This window comes from Tauraco erythrolophus, chromosome 7 (assembly GCF_009769465.1).
Source record: "Tauraco erythrolophus isolate bTauEry1 chromosome 7, bTauEry1.pri, whole genome shotgun sequence".
NCBI lineage: Eukaryota > Metazoa > Chordata > Aves > Musophagiformes > Musophagidae > Tauraco > Tauraco erythrolophus.
Genome location: NC_141471.1, coordinates 35537638 through 35554211, shown reverse-complemented (window position 1 = coordinate 35554211; position 16574 = coordinate 35537638). Strand labels below are relative to the sequence as shown.

The 16574-nt window shown below is 36.6% G+C and overlaps 1 protein-coding gene across 1 annotated transcript in view; it reads right to left on the bottom strand.

Moving 5' to 3' along the window:
- DNAH11 (dynein axonemal heavy chain 11) overlaps positions 1–16574 on the bottom strand; it is a 74985-nt gene that overhangs the window by 47264 nt on the left and 11147 nt on the right. Inside the window, exons 6-19 of the mRNA XM_086614914.1 lie at positions 16141–16257; positions 14132–14269; positions 13932–14056; positions 12943–13138; positions 12337–12441; positions 11508–11900; positions 9982–10314; positions 9267–9352; positions 8207–8429; positions 6541–6657; positions 5501–5632; positions 4529–4612; positions 2450–2608; positions 870–992 (exon numbers count right to left, since the gene is read on the bottom strand). Of these exons, the coding sequence (XP_086471040.1) occupies positions 870–992; positions 2450–2608; positions 4529–4612; positions 5501–5632; positions 6541–6657; positions 8207–8429; positions 9267–9352; positions 9982–10314; positions 11508–11900; positions 12337–12441; positions 12943–13138; positions 13932–14056; positions 14132–14269; positions 16141–16257 (2331 nt within the window). The remainder of the gene's footprint in view (positions 1–869; positions 993–2449; positions 2609–4528; positions 4613–5500; positions 5633–6540; positions 6658–8206; positions 8430–9266; positions 9353–9981; positions 10315–11507; positions 11901–12336; positions 12442–12942; positions 13139–13931; positions 14057–14131; positions 14270–16140; positions 16258–16574) is intronic.

Below are 16574 nucleotides of genomic sequence, written 5' to 3'. Positions count from 1 at the left end.
CTGTAACATCTTTAAACACTGCAAATGGACAGCATATTATTAAATGACTTTTAAAAAAAGAAAATATAACCTTAGAAAGCTGTAATTTTGTTAACTCCTACATGGAGACAAGAATTTTTTTAGAACGTATATAGTTAGATAGCATACATATAATTTCACAGGACTAACATCTGAAGAAAACAGAACTCTCTGCAATAAAGATTCAGATAAAAAGTTTTAACAAATGAAGTGTATCAAGGGAGTGAATAATATTGATATACTAATAGTATTTCTATTAATTAAATCCTTACTTGATTGTTATCTAACATTTCGAGCAGCTGCTCATCTGACTTTTTATAAAGCAGCTCCACTCCTGTGATGCTCTTCGTAAGAAAATTCCATGGCAGTCCATGTTTGGCTGATTTCTGCCAAAACCTAGGAACAGGTTGCCCAGAGAGGTGGTGGATGCTCCATCCCTGGAGACGTTCAAGGCCCGGTTGGATGAGGCCCTGAGCAACCTGATCTAGTTGGAGATATCCCTGTTCCTTGCAGGGGGGTTGGACTAGATGACCTTTGAAGGTCCCTTCCAGCCCTAACGATTCTATGATTCTATGATTCTAACAAGAAGAGTAGTAAAAACATCTGTCTATACATCTCACATTTCATATTTTGAGTTGAGAACTTTAATTAAATTATATTTCATTCACAGTGATGGTAAACTACCCCACAGACAAGAAGTTATTTTCATTAGGCTGTGAATTTTGCTCCCTAGGTAAGTCACTTGAAAATATTCACTCCCATCATTAATTTCTTGAAACAAAATGCAATCGAACAAGTAGTTTGTTACATACTATTCTGCAAAAACAGAAGGAAAGAACGAGACCTCTAACCTTCTCAGTACCCAACTCTTTCACAGCGTTGTCAACTATGCTTTGGACTTCATCTTCTATTTTATGAAGCTGGAGTCCCAGAAGGTCTCCCAAGGTGGTATCTTCTGCTACTAAAAGCCTGACCTATACAGCAAAGAGACAGCAGAGTGCAAAATAGTAAATGAATAAGAAAAAACAGACATAAGCATATATTGAAGTGTTCAAAAGGAATGCAACTAAAAAACCATGAAATAAGTTATATGCACACTCGATACTGGATACGCTTTCAGATTTGCACCAAAACTGCGAACTTAATCAGTCTAGATGAAATACTTCTTGATGCTGCTACTTTATTTTTTTGTTTTGTCTTGCACTGTGATGGATTGTGTATCCTAACACTAAAAGTCAAATTTATTTGCACAGCTGCCATTGAAGTTGCCGTAAATTACAGGCACAGTATTTGAACACTAGAAATCTTGGGGAGAGGTGAGGGTATTTGCCATATTTTGTTACTGCTTTGTAAGATATCAATTAAGAAAAAAAACTTTAACATTTTAATCAAGGCTTTGAAAAGACTGACAACAGTCTCTCCTTTATTCATTTTTTGTAAAAAAAAAATCACAAAAATTTTGCGCTAGGCCTGTTTACAAGATTTCTGTATTAAAAGTAATTTAAAATGTGAAAAATAATTCAAAATATGCTCTTATTAAAATTGTATGTGAAAAATGCTTGCATATTGGAATAGAAACATTCTGTTATGCTCACTCTCTTCTGTGGTTTTTTTTCAGCTTTTCATTTTTCTTCATTTTCAAAAAGATTGAAAATTGAATTTCAATTTTTTCTTCCAAAACGGTTAAAACAATTTGAATTCAAATTTTGAAAACCAACAGCTGGTCCATGTTATACCCTATGAACCAAAACCACTGGGTTTCTTTCTGAGAAATTGAAAAAACTTTTCTTTTTTGACTCCTACAAACTTTGGGTTTACAGCTCTGTGATCAACAGTTGGATAAAACGTATACATCTCTCCTCCCTCTTTTTCTTTTTTCCCCCCTACCTACTGTCAGCTCAATAGTCTTCCTACGCACTAATTCTTAAAAAATTTTCTAGTAGGCTGATATTTCAGGTGGCCTTTGTCTCCTTACCTTTCATTTCCCTCTGCCCATCATTTCCTCTGTTTACTATTAAGAAACATTCTATTTTGCTATGGAGGAAAGTTTCCAGCCACATTGCTTGGTTTTTTTTTCACAAATTTTTAATAGAAATTATTACTGGGAAGTATTCCCCTGTCCCAGACAAGACAGAGAACCTTTCAAGCTTAGTGATATTTTCAGGCTCAGCAGGGAGAGTGTCAGGTATGGAAGAACCATCTAATTTAGCAATCCAGGTCTGCCTTCAGAGAATTGAGTCCTTTGGTCTGAGCAGAGACTACAAATTCACTTCTCAACCCACCAGATGCCTCTGTTCGAAACCTCAATCTCTGCTCCACTTTACGTCAAATAGTTGGCAGCAGTGGCTCTACCACATGCCTGACAGTACTACTGCATCTCTGGGTAGAGCATGAAGGACCATCATCATGGTCTCTTCGGTTGAATACTTACTCCTGTCACATTCATGACCTGGTACCAGTGTCTCTCTCTGATTGCAGGATTTTGCAACTCCAATACCACTTTCAATGATGACATCAGGTTCTTCACCTTTAACTCCAAGTCTCTATATGCATCCCAGGAACAAACTTCTTTATCCAAAGACCACATTTCCTAAGGAATGAAATTAAAATAATTGCAATAATTACTTGCCACTAGCAACCACCTTTTTGATAACTTTACGAAAAATTTAAGAGGTTTGTTAGAAAGCTCTACTTTCCTGTTTCTTATGCGGATGCATGGGACAGTTGTAGTTAGCACAAAGCTAGAGACAACTTTACTTGGCTCATTGGTTTATGTGGCAGATAAAGCAAAGGCTCTGGAAATGTAGTTTCCAATATGGCAATTAAAGTAATGGAACCGTATTAACACTATATTTACACAGGGATTTTATTATTAGTTGGATCAGACCCATTTCCTTTATTACAGCCCTGATGATGTAAGTCTAATTTTCTTATTGATTATTTCACTTCAGATAAAAGTATCCATAAATTTAATAATTTTAAAAAATAATTTTTATTTTTTTATTTAAAAATAATTCAAAACCACCTTTCAGAGGGGTAAGGGGGACTCACATGCACACTACAGCATGATGAACATGATATAAGTCATCAGCTCATGGGCAGTGATAAGTTTCTTCTCTGTTCCATGACCTGGCATATGTGCCACAGTAAACGCAAAAGCAGAAGGAGAACGCAGTCATCTCAACTCTCTCCTCTCTTTTACTACCCCGATCACAGCATGACAACCCCCAGTATCAGAACTGACTAAGTGGAGTCCATAATTCTGAAGCGATTTAAGCCAAGACATCTTGTGAGACCCCACCTGGAATACTGCATTCAGCTCTGGAGTCTCCAACACAAGAAGGACATGGAGCTGCTGGAGCGAGTCCAGACGAGGGCTACGAAGATGATCCAAGGGCTGGAACACCTCTCCTACGAAGACAGGCTGAGAGAGTTGGGGCTGTTCAGCCTGGAGAAGAGAAGGCTCCAGGGTGATCTTATAGCAGTCTTCCAGTACTTAAAGGGGGGCCGCAGGAAAGCTGGAGAGGGGCTTTTTACAAGGGCATGTAGTGATAGGACAAGGGGAAATGGCTTTAAACTGAAAGAGGGCATATTCAGATTAGATATAAGGAAGAAATTTTTCACTCAGAGGGTGGTGAGGCACTGGAACAGGTTGCCCAGAGAAGTTGCAGATGCCCCATCCCTGGAAGTTTGATGAGGTTGGATGAGGCTTTGGACAACCTGGTGTAGTGGAGGGTTTCCCTGCCCATGGCAGCGGGGTTGGAACTAGATGATCTTTGAGGTCCCTTCCAACCCTAACCATTCTACAATTCTATGATCTGTTGTAAGTTTGATTCTTCTTTTAAAGCACTACTAATTGGGCATGCAATGAAACCTAGTTATTCCTGAATGAAGCAAACATGTAAAGAAGAAGAAAGTTTATACCCATTAGGTTCAAGACTTCCTTCCTTCCATACTCAACTACTATACTGCCTATGAATCAGAGCTATTTCTTTAGTGTCCTGCAAATAATTTAGAGGCCTTTGTTGCTATTTTTGCTTCATACTTCCCTTGTCCCATTGGAACTGTCTTCTGCAGGGCTACTATCAACAAAACATCGCAAATATTTCAAGCAAAGAAAATGTCCTCCCTTTAAAAATAAGCATCTTTGCTGCAACTCCCAACACTCTGGAGCTATCTCTAAAAGCAGAGTGGATAAACCTCTGCAAATTCCACCTGTCTCTAAAAATAATGACTTTCATCTGGTGGGGACTGTCACAAAACTCCACCCTTTTTATTCTATCACATACTGCCTCGATTCAGAGAAGCGACAGCATGGTTCCACCGGGATTGGAAACTCATCCAGAAGAATAAAGTTTTAAAGAAAAGCCTCCCAAAACAAACATGTTCCAGAACATTCAATTTGGACATGAGTAACAAATCCACTGAAACATCAAAGTGGGTGGGAAGACTGAGGAAGGGGTGGCACTGAGACAGATAAACTGCAAAAAGAGACAGCTATGGAACCTACCTTGGCAAAGCTTCTGAGCTCCACATCCATCTGTTCCACATTAATCTGTCTCCACTGGGTTTTAGTCCAATCATCAATGCTGCTCTGAAACAGAAAGTACAGATAAAAGTGTCATGAACATTTGGTAAAGACAAGCTTCTGATATGTAACAGATAAATGGATGCACGGGGAAAGTCCATCACAAAGCAATAACTCCTGGATCTTATTTTTTCCAATCCTACACAACTACCTACAAAGCATACAAAATGATCCATCTTCTCAAAATTCAACCCAAAAGCCAAGCATTTAAACAATTTCATACTTCAGTTTCTGACAGGTATACATACACGCCTTTCTTGCACTATTAAACACACCCATCTCTATTGATAACATACAGATGCACCTGGGAGATGTGGCAGAAATTGCCCTGAACCTCCTCCTGGCAACACAAATGCTAGGCAAACAATTACGGAAAGAAAGTCTAGAACCTATATCTGTAAGCTTGCCTACGAAAAACAACTTCTTGAAGTAAGTAGAACCTTACAAGGCTGATTTCTCATACAGTTCTGTACATCGACTTTTCTGGCCTCTTGCTTCTGGCCTTCTGCAGCTTTCTAACATACAATCCGCAGTTCTGAGGTGGAATTTTCTGGTATTCTGAATTTCTGCTCTCTGATTTTAATTATTCAAGCAAGTTATTGGTATTAAAAAAGCTCAAAATGAAATGACAAAGGTTATTTTGCTTGGGGATTATCTTGAAATTGGTTGACTTGAGAACAGACGGTTTTACTCCAGGTATTCTAAAACATAGTAACTATAATTTCAAAAACAAAAGGAATATGAAAATCTTCAGTATTTTAACTTCTTTTTAAAATCAAAACTATAAACACTTCTAGGATCAAATTACAAATATAACATTCAGAATATATTCTAACTTTATAATTAATTTTTTAAAAACAATGTTACATTAATATAAATACTAATATCCCAAACTTTCTTGAGCAACTGCACTTCTTTTTGACATTGTTTCATTTGCTTGTAGTCTGGAATAGCTACTTCAAATAGTTTTGCAGATTCCTGCATTAGTAATATTTCTTTTTCGAACATCTCGAGCTCTTGATTTGCCTTGAAGAGGAAAAGAGCACTCAATAAAGTACAGTTATAGGGAATATAGAGCTTACCCAAACCTGGCAGTAAAATCTATGGATCCTGTATGTATGATTCAATATAAGAAAAACTGAGAGCAATTATCGCGGAGGCTAAAAAGCTGTGTTTGCCTTGTCTCTGAAAGTACCCAAAAGGCATACAAAGGGCTCCACATTCAAATCATAAGAAGAAAAGCTGCATAGAAAAAAGTTAATTTATACTCTTGTGATTAATCTCTTAATGTATTAAACCACTTCTACATAAAGTTGTATAAATGTTAACAAAGTCCCTTCACGATGTTTTAAAAATATCTTCCACTTTAGGCTACTGTATTCAAGAGAATATTATGGTGACTTTTTAAAGGAACTTGAATAAAGAATATGAACAAGTATTACGAAATTTTTTATTTTGTCAGTGAGTATATGCGACATTGGAAGAGAAACAAGAGGAAATCTACATTTGGTGGTGCTAGAATTATAATAGGTTCTCAAAAAAAAAAAAATCACCAAAACAAAACAAAAACAAACAAAAAAAACCCAAAACAAACCACCACCACCTCCCCCCCAAAAAAACCTAACAGAAAACCCACCCCAAACCAAAAAACCTCAACCCATAAGCCACAGATATTTTCATACGTGCATTGAAATATCATTAGATTTAGTACTGAAAGATTACAAGTAAATATGTTTTTCTGAGATTCCCCATTATCTTATCAAGATGAGCATAGGCATTTTCTGCGCCCAACTGAAAGGGAGCTTCCTTTTTAAATCTTTCTCTGAATTCCATCTGCTTCCCCTGATGAAATACAGGTAATAACACTTGTCACTGATCATGTCCTCGTTAAAAAAAACAGAGATAAAAAAGACTAATCACTGAATTCAACGTACATGAAGCAAAGTGCATTTTCTTCTGATAACTACAACTTCAGAGGCCTGAAGAGGAGTTACTTTGTGCTTTACCAAAGCAGCTTTCTTCTTAACAGCATTCCATTTTTCAGGCAATTCCTATGTAACAGAGTAAAATTATCTTGGAGGAAAAAAATAAAATCACACATGTCAGAAAAACATCAGTGAAATCGTATGTTAACAGTGAGGATACCCCAACGTCTGCCTATGAATAAGAAATTATAGTGGAGGATTTATTTAACCACAAACTATACTCTATGTTGTAACTTTTACTAGAATTTTTGTCAACTATAATTATTTTTAATTGATTTATTATGTATTAGTTAATTATTTTAATTAATTTTAATTATTATTTTTATGGCTCATTGGTAATCATAAACTACTTGAACTTAACAAATTCAGTTATTTTATCTATAATCACACAAAATTTCATTCAAAAATACATTGGCAGTCTTCCACATAGTAAAACAGGGAGCTCCACTCCTACTGGTTTTAAAACATTTTCAAATATATAAAGCTGACCTGGAAATAGCTTTCTCATTCTATACATGTCACCAAGATTTCTAGAAAAAACATTCAGCAAATCATGCAACACAAACCATTCCATCAGGATGAAAAAAAACCAACTACAACAACAAAAAAAACCACACAAAACCCAAACCTTGACAGGTTTTTTTATCTGCGTCAAAAGAAAGTACAAGAAAGAGAAGCCTGGTTCCAAGTCACTTCACAGTAACTAAAAGACTAGTTTAAAGGATATATCAAAACTGTACATTTATTTTCCCAGTCATCTCCTTGATCTGGTTTGGGCCAGACAGACACAGAAATATAAATTTCACTATGGACTGGGAAATTCACTGCAACTGGTGAGAAGTTTTCATTTTGACTACTTAGATTATCTAATGAAAAGCATTAGTTGAACTTCCACTTAATTCTGTTTAACATCATTTACAGTGTAGTGCATCTCCCAAAACAGAGCAAATCGGATCTCCCTTAAGCAGGTGCTGATCTGAAGCCATAGCTTACTCAGCTCTTCTTTTAGTGTCAGCAGGGACCACTGCAGCTGTAGTGCTTTCCCATCTATTCCTACCCCCAGGTTTTGTTTAATTCCATTAATTCCCCAAATTTCACTTCCTGCCCAACATAATTACAGCTAGGAACGAGTATGGGGCAGAATACACATACAGAAAAAAGTGGCTGAGATGTCTGAAAGACAGTATCTCCTGACAGGCATCAAATCCCAGCTTTTGTATCCATGTTTGAATAGAGTCCCAAGCTACTATTAACTATATTGAGAAGGTGAAGCAATATAGGAAACACACTTACTAGAGTTCCTATATGGCTCAGCTCCAGGGAGAAGGTTTATGAATGTGAACATGATCTGGTCAATATATTTTAAAAAAAAAGGCAAAAAATAACTACAGACCTCACTAGAATAAAATGTGGCAGATCTCTTTTTGAACTGATTTTCCACTATTCACATAAAACAAGTCTTTTAAAGAATATAAGAAAAGCTATCTTGTTTTATTGCTGGCAGTTGAGAAGGAATGAGGAGAATGGAATTATTTCACATCACTGAGATCAAATACTGCTATTTCAGGACCATATACGCAAATGCAAACGTGAAATATTACTTCTGCTACAGTACCTCTAACTGGGCATAAACTTCGCCTGGCATCTTCTGTCCATAACTTTCTAACAGTGCAACCACTTCTTTTAACGGTTCAAAGAGTTCATCAGCAGTTGTCTGCCTCTCTTTCACAGCCAAGAGATGGCCCATGATTTCTACCAGCACACAATAATCTCCCTCGGTCACCTCTCTTTGGAGTCCAGCATCTGTCACTTTTATAAATTCTTTTAAGTCAGTCAGACTAACAAAAAGAGAAAGGTATGATTACAAGAGAGTAAACATTCCTTACTATAGTGAATAAATATGTAGTAAGCCCTACTGGTACTACTAGTGGCACTTACACACTGTTTTAACAAAATAAGTGTAGTTATTTACAAAATAAAACAAATACAGTTTTTACTATATTATTTTAAGATATTTTGGGCCTGATTTCCAGAGATGACAAGTGCTACTATTGAGAATTAACCCAACAGGATATGCAAATACAACATCTGGCAAAAAAACAAATGAACAAACAACTCACTATAAAACCACTAAGAAAACAAAAATTAAAAAAGCTGCAAATCTAGCTTATTGAAGTATTACATGTAAAAAGACCCCAAACTTACAGATATTCCTTTAGTGCATTTAAACACGCACACACACACTTCATTTTACCTAATGATGACAAATCAAGAGATACTCCTTAAACATCCAGCTCCATTTCTTAATAATGTTTAGCAAGCTCATTTTGAAAGGCTTCATATCTACTTTAAACCAACTGTCAAAAATTTTCGAGTCTTCAAACTTGCTTATCTGAACATAAAGATTTTCATAGATGTCAATCTAGAGCAGAAGAGAGAGAAATAAATGTATATACTCCAATTTTTTCCCCTAACTAAATAGCCAGTTACTAAAGACTAGTTGCTTTCTTGCCTGCTCTTTAAACAGTTTAATAGCGGGAGGCTGTCAAGAGACTTTGTCAGTAAGAGGCATCTTTCTTGATGCTAAACCACTACCATGGAGAAGGAACTGCTTCATAAACTGAGACCGGTCCTCCAGCCAGAGAGACGCGTAGCTAGCAAGAGATTTTCTTTACTCCAAGGCTTTGTTGGTTACATTTGCCACTCTCTCCATCATATCCTGCCTGATTTCAGACAGATCAAACATGTCGTCCATATCATTCTAGGCACCAAAAGAAAAGTTTTGTTATTTCAGTGAATGAGACAGAAATACCAGTTGGTTAAATTTACATGCAGATGAGAGACTGGAATTCCACCTCTTTTCCCCAGAGACACATTAACAAGAAAAACTACAATTCACTCAGCTGTTTGTATTTTGGGTTTATGTTTCATTGTATGAACACATAAAACTAAACCAAATACATATCCTTCGCAAGTTATTCAAAGCTGAACTTTCCATGGACTATATATAATTCTGACCACCAGTTTATTGGATGCTCCTTTACTTGTCTAAGAGATTAGGTTTCCACTATGTGCAGATTTACAGACTTCAACGTGGCACCCAAGGTGGAAGCTCACAGCACAGGAACCGAGAGAGAAATATTCAGTTAATCTCAAGTAGCTTTGTGTAAAATGGACAAGTTCATTCTGCTGCTCATGGATGTAGAAGTGAGTGAAAGCCTTTGGAAATGAATGAGACTATGCCTCTATAAACTGCATAACTGAGAGAACAGATGAGGCTCAGGATTTGAAGACTGATGCTATTAAATGAGTTTGCAGCTAAAAATAAACTTCTCACAGCTCACAATTAATTGGATTCACTATTTCCAAACACAAGAGGAGAAGCTGTACCTGGTAATGTTCTGATCCCAGATGTGCTGCTACCCTTTTCACCTGGGCAGACACTCGGAAAACATCACTCAGGAGTTCATCTACAAGGTCACAAAAACCATCACCAGCCTCTTTATCTAGAGAAGGTTTAAATTGAATCTCTGTGCTATTAAGGATCATTTGTGCTTGAAAAAGAGGAGCTGGCTTCAAATTTTCTTCTATGTTCTTCAAAAAGAAGTCTAAAGAACGCATTATGGCGTTATATAAACCATCGACCACAATGTCATCAATGTACTCTATAAAAATCTTCCAAGAGACTGAGGAGGAATCTGCTTTGAAGAGCTTTAAATCTCTCTAAATAAGCAAACAAAGAAACAACAATTGAAAAGTACTGTAATGTGTGGTTGTGTTAACATATACCTTCATTCAATACCCCTCGTTTCAGTATTAGTTTATATAATTGATGCATACCACAAAACAACACTAATATTCTTTGTGTCAAGTGTGCTCCTGAACCATACTTTGGTCAGTGTAGGAGACTCCTGAACCTCCTTGGAATCGTATTTACACTAGCAAAACTCAGTGCAAGAGTGAAGGTATCCCTGTGTTGAAAAGACTATAGGTTGGCAGAAAAACTACCATACAACACAGCAACTTTGATGGAATATCCACAATTTGTAAGAATACTTCTGCATGCTTGTTCTGCATTGCAGTACCAACCCTTGTTATAGTTAACTAAACGTTAAAAAGAAACCTTATTTTGATCTTTTAAAATAAATATCAATAGTATAAATAAAGACAGTAATACAAATAAAATTAGGTCTGAAACTGAACTAAAAGGTACACTTCAAATGGTAACACTAAGATTAATGCTTATAATGGACACAAAAATTTGATGCAGTAGACATAGAAGCAGGTCTCAAAAAAATCAGCAAAAATGGGGCAAAGAGACAAAGAAAGTCTGCTTCTGCATTCACATCTTATTCAAATTAGGTCCTTCGACTCAGTCACTGTATGACATATCGCCTGTAGTAATGAAACGCAGCAGTTCATATATAAGGATATTATAATTTGATTTAGCATTCATAAGTGAAAAACAGTGAATTAAATTATCTGTTGTATATTTTTAATTACGCATATAAGGGAGCAATATTCATATTTCAAATTAAAATTATTTCACAATATATCCAGTGCAAAAAAGTGTTTCAGGACCATTTCTCCAGTTGCAGAAATTACTTTACCCATGGGGATCATGAGAACAACACAGCTCAGGGTAACAAAATGAGACAGCAGCACTAGCGTGACTGCAGGTTGCCAGCCATTCCCAATCTCCCAACTTTTAAAAGCACTAACATTCTTTTCAGATGTTGCCAAAATTGTTCTCTCTCCTCCCTATCGATCTTCAAACATCAGTCTTAAAAGAACTTCTATGCAGTTTGTGCAATTAAACAAGTAATTGAATAAAAATATACAGGTGACCAAGTATTAATAGTCAAATATTTAACAACCATATCACCACATCAACATGCAGCTCACTTAGCCATTACCTCAACAAGACGATGGATCTGGTAGCTATCTTCTTGCAGCATTTTGTATATTTTAGGAAGTCTTTCTCCTTTGTCATCCAGGTACAACAGAGCTTCTTTTTTACCTTTCCTGAAAAAGAGGGCATGTTCCATCCAAGCATTTATAATTCCCTGGATTGATCTAACATTGTCCTTTGATTGTTGAACTCTCTGCTCCAAATCACAGATAGACGTTTTCACTTGTTTGCTGCAGTCCCAGCAGGTTGTTGCCTGCCACGTGCATATTTCTTCTGCTTCTTTCAGCTGGTCATCAATAGTTCTCAGCTCTTTTTCAATCAGAGGATATTCTACCTCCAGAGTAGTCTGCATTAGTCCGTTGTACAGCTGAACGGCAAGTTCAAGATCTCCAATACACTGTTCACGGGAAAGACACGCACAGGATGAGATCCCTCTAACATCCCACTCATGATATATGCACTTTTCTGGGCAGAACAGCTATTTGAGGGAGGTCCTTTCACATCTACACACTATGAAAGGGAAGACGTGGACCTTGAACACTGCTGGGTAAAAGGTAAGCTACAGGGAGGCAACTGGCTCCGTAGCCTGGAAGATGCAGACCGGCAGCGTCCCCGAGTATCTAATGCTCAGCTGCGGCCAGCGTTGCAAGCTGAAGCGTAAGCTGCAGGTGGGATTTCGTTAGACAAAGACATGATATTCCCTTTCAACAAGAACAAGAGGACAGTTAGAGCCATGTGCGTGCTCGCACAGATGCATGCAAGTTGCAAGGGACAGGGGGAAGAAAAAAGAAAAAACAAACAACACTTTGCTAATATATACCACCACCACGAACCTTTGCAAAATTGTTCCTTTTCTCGTATATAGCTAAAGCAGAATCTGGAATACTGGGCTGGTTCAACATCAAGCCATACTTCACCTCTCTCAATAAAGCCACAAGCTGGAAGAAGGAAAGAAACAGTTTATCTTACATTTATCCTTTCAGAAGCCTCAACACAATGACTTCTTGTTTACTTTGTATTTAATCTCAGATAAAAAGGCATTAAGACACCTTTTTGATGACTAGAGTATAAGAAAGTGCACAGGACACATCTTTTAATTAGCATTCAGCAATTTAAGGGTAAGGATTTCAGGGTTTTTTGAAATTTGATAACGTAAAGAACTACTGCATTTTACAGGGTAAGAGCTAACTGTCATTATTGTGTCTCTGGGGAAAAACCATTTACTACTGTAATAACCTTCTTTACTGTTTAAAGTAAGAACTCTCCCCTGAGCAGGTAAAGGGCAACCAGATTTCCCAACTGGAAAACAAAGACAACAAAACAAGTGAGATGTAAGATTTTAAGATTTTCTCATGCTGTAGTATATCACTGTCATTTCATGAATATGACCTCAAACAGAATCATCATATACAGATTTAACTACCATTATACATACATACCTTAGGATGAAAATTCACACTCAGGAGGCGGTTTTCAGGATTACACTTAATTAGAGTCTGGTCTAAATTAAACTGACAAATTTCATCCACCTGAACTTTCCATTCACAGTAGGTCTGATCTTCATATTGGTCAAGGAATTTCAACATCTCCACATATTTCTGAGAAATAAAAGCAACTTCTGGACTTTCTAAGCCTCTGCAAAGCAAAAGACCATGCCTAATCAGTTTTCTTCTTTTAATGACAGCAATTCATAAACAAATTCCAGTGAAAAGTTTTCGTTTCCCACATTATTCATTTTTAGATGAAGGTCTGTGTATGCTGGCCATTTTTAAGTTAACCATAGCTTTACCAAATTGAACTAGAGGAGAAGAGATGCATAAATCAAAAAGAGAGAACAATTAAAACTCAAGGGAAAAGGAGGATATGCCCCCTTGCACATTACTAGCTATGTCAGTCGTCAACAGTTGGAATCGTTATTACTCAATAATTTAAATCAGGTGTGTCTAATGCTCCTACGGAAGCTTTCTATTCTTTGTGCTGCCACCTAAAAGCACATTTCCCTAAGGCTCAGGAAAGAAGGAAGGGATGTGACATAATTTCCAAATCATTTGGATGTCTAGGTCCCATGTAATTATCTTTGAAAGTCTTGTCACCATAGAACAATAATGCTGTTTACGTGCAATATGTTAGTGTTGTCCTGAAGCAGAGAAATTCCTGGGTTTGCTAGTTATCGACTCATCCAACCAATCATTAAGTAAATCTATTACAGTTATTAAAAATCAATTCAGAGAGTACTACCGAGTGCATTCCAATGCAGAAACAGGAATTTTCCAGAATATACCAGGAAATTTTAACTGGACACATGCACAACATTGACGTTTACTTGAGTAACAGACCACGTTATGCAGATCACGCTTGCTTGGTGATTAGCAATGCCTTATTTAAAGGCTGTTAACTTTCCACTAAATCAGTGACTATGAACACTTACAAGTGAGGCAGAGATGAGAGGTAGGACCAAAACGTCTGTATTCGTTCCTTCAGTTCTTCAGACCATTTAAGGTTTCCTGAAGTAACTGGCATATTTGTGTTAATTATTTCATTCCCTTCTTCTGCCTGCTTATTAGAACAGAAATTAAGCCATTATGCACCAAAAAGAACACAATCTTTTATTTTGACGTTGTGGCATACCTTTTTAATGTGTTCATCATGTATACATCTGCAGTTATTCAGTTCTTCAGAAAACATTTCCATTAAAATATTGTAATTTGGGCTAAATATCTCCACGATGACAGGTTTTTTTAGAAAGCTTCCAAAAATAGTTAAAAGCTTAAAAATAAAATAAAGGAAAAAACGAAAAGAAACAGCAAAGTAAGCGTTAGAGTTCTCTTTTGTAATACTCTTCTCTCTACTTGAAATCTCATCCAAAATGCTTCTGAAGTACAAGTATGGAACAGTACCAAGCTGGAACTGTACCAAGCTATACTATGAGTATGTGCCACATGCTGACAAACAGAACACACACTTCCAAATATGCTCTTAAGTTGTGCTAAACAAATGAATTCTAGAATGCTAAAGAATGATAGGTTAGATTAGATCCTAGAAAGTACAGAAGTAGGATTTCCAGGTCCAGGCATGTACCCCATACTCTAGGTACTTTCTAAATTCTACCCTGCACGTTTCTAATCTGTGTGTTTTCTCCCATTTTTCCAGATATATTCTCTCTCTCTAGGTCCCTAGCCTCTTCCTCCAGTTTCTCACACAAATTCAAAGTCTTAATTATATGTTAATGTTTTTTATGGGTAAAAAGCCCACTGCTGTAAAAAATTACCAAACAAGAGGGAAGCAGAAGTGACTTCTCTGAGGATAAGTCGTCTTCTGTTCTCCTTGTTATGATTAAAGTTAAGACAAGTTATCTGCCTTTTGAAAAAGTAGTTGTAATTCTGTATGTATTATATGTATTCAGAGAGAAAAAGAAGCTTGGATATGAAACAGGGTAAACATCAGCATTAAATGCAAGATAGTCATTTAATTGCTGACAATGTCAAAAGTGACAAAATCTAAAGAAAATTAATTTACTCAAAATTTGTAGTTAAGTATTGATGATCACTGCCCTAAACTTACCACAACTAATTTGGAATGTTTTGACACAGTTTGAGTATGATGCATACAATGTCATAGAAACATATGTCTAAAAGGGACTTCAAGACTAATTAGTCTGTGTTCCTGCCTCAAGACGAGGTCTGCTACACCTGTGCCATTTCCAAGAGATCTTCTTCTAGCCCTCCCTGAAAGATTTTTCAGTAATGAAGAAAGAGCTTGTCCCCTCTCCTAGTAATCTATTCTAGCGATTCATTATGCTTGGCATAAAGCGGTTTCTCCAGTCATCAGACTTGAATCTTCTGCACTTTAAATTAAGTTCATTATGTTTTGGATGTAGAGAACAGACTACTTCCTTCCTGTATGCAGAAGTCTTTAATGTATTTGAAAATTTATGTCTGTTCTCTGTTTTTTCTTCTTAAACCTCAATAACCATCAACAGATCGTCTTTCCTGAAGTGTAATACTTATACCTGGGCACAATACTCCATTGGAGGCCTTATCCAGGGTGATTAAAATGCAAGATTTCTCCTTATGCCTTTCAGGACAATCACTCATTTGAACATCTTAAATACTTACCTCTTTCTTAATAACATGACATCACTTACTCAGGTTCTACACATGACAACTCCTAAATCATATTTTGAAGAACTGTTTCTAATCAGTTGTTCCCTATCTTACGTTCTAATTATTCCTGCTTGAGAATAATTAATACTACTGCAGAACCACGCTCCAATTACCCAGGCTAACTACATGCTACACTGGATGCAGAGCCTGGACACATCTGCCATCCATGAGATTTTCTGTGCCTCATGCATTGAAGTGCAAAACAGAATGTTAGTGAGCGGGGAATCTCTCTTTGGATTATGCTTTAGATCTGGCCTTAGCTATGGGTTAACTTCTGGAAAGAACCTGTATTCAGAACATCACTAAAAAGAGAATAGAATCAAATAACTCAGTTTGAATCTGCAGCTGAAATACCTGTTAGTATTCCAAGGCATTCAATTCACAAACAGTTTACCTAGAAAGCATAATTTAAGCAATGCACAAAACTTTTTTTACTAATAAATGAAGAACAGTTTCATGTGTATGAGTACTGACCTTGAACATGGATTCTAAACCTGAACAGTCATGAAATCCTACACAAAGAACTGAGGCAAGGCAACTGTCAAGATCCAGAGTTTTGGCTTTAAATTCAGTATAATCATCTTTAAACTCCTGTAATGTTAAAAAAGTTTAAAACGCATGTCTTTCCAATGCAAAGACAAGCTAATGGGCAGCATATGGTTGTGCTAAATACATAGCTTACTTCTGTCACTGAAGAAACTTCAGAGATTGTTGTATTTCACGGTTTTCAGTACTATTTTAATTGATGAGCAATGCTATCTAATAGTAACACTTTTGGTTTGTTTGGGTTTTTTTGGGTTTTGTTTGTTTTTTTTTTTTACAGAAACTGAGTTAACAACTGAAGAATTTGCTTAGCAATATAGATTATTTTTAAATAACAGCATCAGATCTATATGTGTGTGTACCAG